Source organism: Chelmon rostratus, chromosome 4 (assembly GCF_017976325.1).
Source record: "Chelmon rostratus isolate fCheRos1 chromosome 4, fCheRos1.pri, whole genome shotgun sequence".
Taxonomy (NCBI): Eukaryota; Metazoa; Chordata; class Actinopteri; order Chaetodontiformes; family Chaetodontidae; genus Chelmon; species Chelmon rostratus.
This window is the reverse complement of record NC_055661.1, coordinates 215,356-222,186: the sequence shown is the minus strand read 5'-3', so window position 1 is coordinate 222,186 and position 6,831 is coordinate 215,356. Positions and strand designations below refer to the sequence as shown.

At 42.4% G+C, this 6,831-nt stretch overlaps 1 protein-coding gene across 1 annotated transcript; it reads left to right on the top strand.

Moving 5' to 3' along the window:
- The first annotated feature begins 2,667 nt into the window (after positions 1 to 2,667).
- Positions 2,668 to 6,047, top strand: commd2 (COMM domain containing 2). The gene is made up of 6 exons (XM_041935779.1): positions 2,668 to 2,814; positions 3,441 to 3,518; positions 4,405 to 4,487; positions 4,732 to 4,806; positions 4,933 to 5,031; positions 5,458 to 6,047. Exons 1-6 carry the CDS (start codon positions 2,748 to 2,750, stop codon positions 5,665 to 5,667), a joined length of 612 nt encoding a protein of 203 aa, XP_041791713.1. The 5' UTR covers positions 2,668 to 2,747; the 3' UTR covers positions 5,668 to 6,047.
- Positions 6,048 to 6,831: the final 784 nt, after the last annotated feature.

Below are 6,831 nucleotides of genomic sequence, written 5' to 3'. Positions count from 1 at the left end.
TGGAATTAGTGTTTTTAAAAAAACATTTTACATTTATTTTTAACTATTTTTTAGAAAATCTTTTAATTTAAAACTGAAACTCCCCAGGTGGTGTTGTCAGGTAGTCAGGTTCTGGTGGCCTCCATACCCACCCACGCACCCTTGCCACACATGTAGTGAATGTTTTTACACTCTGTTGTGGGAATGGTGCATGGGCTGGGGCAGATGGGGTGCTTGTGGTACAATAGGTGCAGTTAATGGAGGTTAAAGAGTTAATTAGCTGGCAACCGGCAGTGAGCTGAGCCTAGCATTGGATCGTTTTCGTATCGATTCAAGATTGCCTTTATTGTCACTGAGCATGTCAATGAAATTTGCATTGCAACCCCCGTGTTAGAAACAAGATAATAAGAAAGATATTAAAATAAAATGAAGATAATAGAATAAAAACTAACATGCAGTAAAAATATGCGTAATGCATTAAAACCATACCAGAAATAGAAATATACTAAGTCAATAAAAATATATAAAAACAATAAAATATACCAACAACAGCTGAATATATACTAAAATGTATATACTGAGATGCAGCTGACAATTAGTTAAGCGTGTGTGTACTTAAATGTTAAGTACACAGAAGGTGCAGGTGAAGCTGCCACACCACACTGTCACACTAAGGCAGAGGATGCTTTCAGTTGTGGCCCTGTAGAAGTTGACGAGCAACCAAGAGGAGAGTCCAGCCCGTTTCAGTTTCCCAAGGAAGAAGAGCCTTTGTTGTGCCTTCTTCACCAGGTGGGAGGTGTTCATGGACCAGGAAAGATCAGATGTGATGTGGAGGCCCAGGAACATGATGTTGTCCACACGCTCCACCACTTCTCCGTCCATGAGAAGGGGGGGCGTGATCAGTCTTCCTGGACCTCCTGAAATCCACAATGACCTCCTTGGTCTTCCCTGTGTTCAGCACCAGGTTGTTGGCTGAACACCACTGGGTGAGCTGGCGTATCTCCTCTCTGTGGTGGGTCTCGCTGTTATCTGACATGAGACCCACTACTGTAGTGTCGTCCACGAACTTCACAACTGTGTTGGTGGGGTGGATGGCAGCACAGTCGTGAGTAAACAGGGTAAAGAGGGCTGGGCTGAGCACACAACCCTGTGGCGTGCCCGTGTTGAGGACCAGAGGGGATGATGTTATGTTCCCTATTCTCACCACCTGAGGCCTGTTGGTGAGAAAGTCTCTGATCCAGTGGCACAGAGACGCAGGCAGACCCACTGCGTGTAGCTTCAGCGTCAACTTGTCTGGGATGACGGTGTTAAAAGCTGAGCTAAAGTCTACAAATAGCATCCTGATGTAGGTGTTGGGCTGCTGCAGGTGGGTCAGGGCTGTGTGCAGGGTGATGGAGACAGCATCCTCTGTGGACCCACCGTGGGCGAACTGAAGGCTGTCTAGGTCCGAGGGGATGAAGCCTCTGATGTACCTGAGAATAATCCGCTCAAAGCAATTCATGATTACCGGGGTCAGAGCAACAGGCCGTTAATCATTCAGTTAGGTGATGGATGTCTTCTTAGATACCGGAATGATGGTGGAGGACTTGAGGCACTCAGGAACCATAGACAACTGCAGGGACAGGTTGAAAATGTCCAGGAACACTCCTGCTAGCTGGTCAGCACATGTCCTCAAAGTTTTGCCTGACACCTTATCCGGTCCTGCAGCTCTGCGGGTGTTGATCCTCCTCAGGGTGGATGTCACCTGGTGCTGCTGCAGGATGAGGGGCTGGTGCTGCTCCTCCAGCCGGGGTAGGCGTGTAGCTTCTCTGCTGCCTGATGAGTTGAAGTGGGCAAAGAAGCTGTTTAAGGTGTCAGGCAGGGTGGAGTCATTGCTGGCAAGCTGAGTGTTAGACTTGTAGTCCGTCATGGCTCTGATACTGCTTGTTAATAAAGTTCTCTTTAACTCAAGCTTGTATCAGCAGAGTTCTTCCTACATCATCATCACACCACTGCTCAGCAGGTTTTCTTTTCTATGTGGCGGCAATGGGACTGGGGGGAATGCTGTGTCATGCCGTCATTTTATCAACGTGTGTGCTTAGGAAATACTGAACATGAATGTGATTCAGTACTGGAACTAGTCAACATTTGGAACTCTTCATTGCACCATGACACATGTTACTTCCCCATTCTGCAATTACAACACAAGTCTTTGGGAGTGTTGGAACTTTTTTTCCCCCTACAGCATGGATTCAGGCAAAAGCAGCAACAAAACACATAAGTGGCTCTGCCTTGTTTGTGTTTCTTGATGGATAAGATTGTGATGGGAAGAGCCATTGTGAATTTAAAATGAACTGTTTAAAAACTACATCATCATCACACCACTGCTCAGCAGGACCTGGCTGATAAACATCAACAGTCAGTAAAATATCTGCTCTTAAAATGAAAACAGCTTTACAGTCTAAAAAGGAAGGGGTGGAATGTACAAATGTAATGTGCACATTATTAACAGCATTTGCCCATTTCATAAAAATCAATTTTTATGACAATATATTTTATTTTTTCATTTTGTATTGTGTAATCTATTATTTAAAAGAAACATGGGCTAACGTTAACGGAGGTGATTAAGTCCAGAAGATGGCAGTAATGCATTGATATGCATAGCAGTTGCCGTAAGACACCAAAGAGGAAGAAAAACCTGCGGCCCAACTCGGCTTCCGGGTTAATGGATACGTTTGTCTCTGGTTGTTTAAACGGTTGGGCAGTTGAACAAGACGCTGCTGTTCAGCATGTTGCTAGTTCTGTCAGAAGACCTTAAAGAACACCTCGCCTTCTTGCCAAAGGTTGACACCGCAGGTAAATAACGGTCTTTCGCTGGTATGACAAAGGATCAGGACCATGACAACATGTTGATTAACAGTTCAGTTTCTTCTCCTGTTGTGTTTGCTGGTGATTGTCAGCTGAATGCGTTGATTGTGAATACGGGACGTGTAAATGTAAATGTGAAATGGGTTAAACAGGCAAGATCAGAAAAATATTTAGTAGCCTGTATCGCCAACATAAAGTGTTAAGCTAGCCTACACATACGCGCCACAACAATAGCACTGTCATTCTATCAGAAATAGAAACTCAGATATGAAAATAGTGATAATTTAGACCAACAATCACGCTTGCTCTCTGTTCTCCATTGTGAGATCAATTATGTCTTGTTTTGTAATGACAGCCTCATGTGAGATTTGAATGAGGGAGGATAATACATTTATGATCTCAGTTTGTCAAGTGCTGCATCTTAAATATGCGTCTCCTGTATATAACAACTGAATGAGTAGATTACATAAATGTCAGAACACAGACAGACATCAACTTTGTTTATACTGTATATTATCCCATCCCCAAACTTGAATTTAAAATGAATTAATTAAATTTTTTGTATTTAGTAAATTGATCACAATGTATATGTCCATGTGTTTTTTTGCCCTCAGTGGTTGGAGAGTTTGGTCGCATAGCACTGGAGTTCCTAAGACGAGGAACCAGCCCTAAGATCTATGAGGGAGCAGCCAGTAAGACAATTCTTTACCTACTCCTTACCAAACAGCTGCCTTGGTCCACTCGGATCAGCTACTAAAAAACCACGAGTTGATGCGGTGGTCAGTAGTGGACTAGTCATGATCAATATGGTTTAAAACAGCATCACAGAAATGTCCAAAAAGTTAATGGTCATCTGGATTTATGTATGCTGTATATACCAGGGGTGGGCAACCTTTTTTCTTTCAAGGGCCATTTAAATTTTTATAGCATCCTTCAAGGGGCATGGTAAATTATTGAACAGATATATCACACTAGCCTCTTCGATGGCTGAAACTGCCTTTTCTTTGGTGAGGTAGCTGGTGTCAGATGGCAGTGATGATGATGCTACTTGAAGCTATGTTTCTAAGATTGGGTCAGTCAGTCGTGAACCAAGTCAGTTTTAAAAAGAGCTGCTCTCAGTAGTAGGTTATTGCTGTTGTTTTCATACTCACAAGCATATTCAGATATCATAGCAGACTTTTGTTCTGCAGAGTAGGAAAATGCAGTGTTGCCCCATTTCAGTTGCCAAAGCTTAAATTTTGCTAACATTTTCTCACTGAGTTTCCATGAGGTTTTCCCCTCATCTCTGAATTATTTGAGATAAACTGACACTTTTTAAGAATTTTACTTTGTCCAGTGCTGACAGAGAGAGGGAGAGGGAGATAGGGAGAGAGAGAGATTTACTAATAATAAATAAGATTTGTATGATATCAAATTGGTCATATAAATGTGAGAATAAGGGTGGTTCAAGTTTATTATTATTTGTACTAATCAGATCCGAATAAATCATTAGGACATTTTTCCATATCATGCAGCTACCTACTTATGTACCACCTGCCAGGACTTCAGAGTAAATCCATAATGACCCACTACTTGCAGGGAAGCTGTGTGTTCCTGTGGAGATGGTGCAGCATGGAGTGGAGGGCCTGATGTTTCTGATGACAGAGAGCTCCAAACACATGGTGACTCACTCACACTCTGATATGTCTTCCTATGTTTGAAATGGCTGAGGTTAATTAAGACTGTTTGAGAATGATGCATAGCAAGTGGGAGGAAGGAGAAAGCTTTGAGAGAAAAGATAGGGGAATTACAATAAACTTGAACTGAGAGTGTGGGGTACATCCAAATTCCGAAGGAGTCAGCTGTGCTCTGTTTCACTGTTCCTTGTCTGTATGCTTGTGCGTATGTTAATTTGTGTTTGTGCAGATCTCTGAAGTGGATTTCCTGGATTCAGTGTTGGTTTTGGGGTTTGGTGAAGAGCTTAACCAGATCCTCTTACAGGTGACTGTTTGGCTTTTAATCTGTTTTATTTATCAGAGATGATCTGAGCAGTGTACACTTTGAATCTGTCAATATGTGGGACAGTTCGCTGCACTCCAGCTGAGTGTGTGAGGGTTTTTGTTGCAGCTGTACTTGCAGCACCACAGTCAGATCCGCAGCATTCTGAGTCAGCTGCCCTCCAACCTCCCTGCCTACCGCAGCCTGGAATGGAGACTGGATGTACAGGTATGTGTGTATGAGATGTGGAAAGAACGGAAACAGGATGCACTGCAAACTGCAAAACATAAACATGCATAGTCTGGATAATATTTAACCTCTGTTCATACATTTTGTGTTGTTAGAACTTGGAGCTGTAAAGGTTCAGTTTAGCAATATTCAGATTTTCATTTCTTTTCTCCCCTTGTTTCTCTGTCCGTTCTTATTGTGGTTTCCCCAACTGTTTCCCCAAAAGAACGGAAACAGGATGCACTGCAAACTGCAAAACATAAACATGCATAGTCTGGATAATATTTAACCTCTGTTCATACATTTTGTGTTGTTAGAACTTGGAGCTGTAAAGGTTCAGTTTAGCAATATTCAGATTTTCATTTCTTTTCTCCCCTTGTTTCTCTGTCCGTTCTTATTGTGGTTTCCCCAACTGCCTCCCATCAGTTGGCGAGTCGCTCAGTCCGTCTACAGGTCATTCCCATGCTAATGATGCATCTGCTCCTGAAGAGAGGTTGTGACAGCAGCAGCAGCAGCAGCAGCAGGGTTCTCCAGACAGACCCCAACACCCTCCTTCACCTTATCTCCACACTGGAGGCTGCACTGGCTGCCATGAAAACCAGTCACGCTCGCCGTATATTACGCAACATCAAATAATTCCCAAGGTCTCTTTTCAATTTGTGCCTCCTGCCACCTGCAAAACATCAAATTACTGCCTTTATAACTAGAAAACATTACACACACACATACCTGTATTCATCAGTGCAGTGTTGGATGTTTCTTTTGATTTGGTCCTAGATGTTAAGCAAATTTTGCCCATCTGAATGGTCACCACTGTATTCCCTTTTAGTCATAAATATGTGCCGAATGGTATTGACTGTATTGTATATAAGCTTTTCACACTGCTGCTGATAATTAATAAGTACAGTACACCTGTGTCCATATTTTAGTGGAAAAGAAGAAAGAATGTCATTACCAATAACTGCTTTCTGTAATTGCTGTGCACATGGCAATAAAGAATTTGAATTTCACTTACATGGTAATACAATGCTCATCATGATGATTTTCATTTTCATTCAACAAAAACATGAGGTTTTATACTGTGGTTTAGAGTATAATTCACTTTGGGAAACATGGACTCTCTTCAGAGCCTTCTTAAAAGTGTGTGTGTGTGTGTGAGAGAGAATGCATGGTACAAGCTTAAAGATGGATTAATTTAAGACTTTGAAGCTATAAATTCTGCTGTTTTACATATATTGTTTTTCTATTATTTTGTAGATTTGGCTTTAGCATGCTGTGTGGCTAATGTGACTACTCTCACAGCCTGGGTGATGTTAGACTATTGTTGTCATACTGAGGGCAGTCGGGACAAACTGTGAGTGTTATGGCTGTAACAAACGACCAAAAATTGAGTTCAGATATTTCTTTAAAAAGCCTCATAGGTGCAAACCATTCAAATATCTATTTTTGCACATAATGCAAAATACTACTTGTATATTATTTCAACATAAATGTCTCTTTAAAAAACCTACATAAAAAACTACAGCGAAAGGCCCCGATGGCATCACACCTAGCATCCTGAAGACCTGTGCTAGCCAGCTGTCTCCTGTACTGGAACATCTGTTCAACCTGAGCCTGAGTCAGGAGAAAGTCCCGAAGCTGTGGAAGACGTCCTGCCTGGTTCCAGTCCCCAAGAAGCCGAGGCCATCTGACCCAGCTGACTACAGACCAGTCGGCCTCACATGTGATGAAAGTCCTGGAGAGATTGGTCCTAGCCCGGCTGAGTCCACAGGTGAAGACATTTCTGGACTCCCTGCAGTT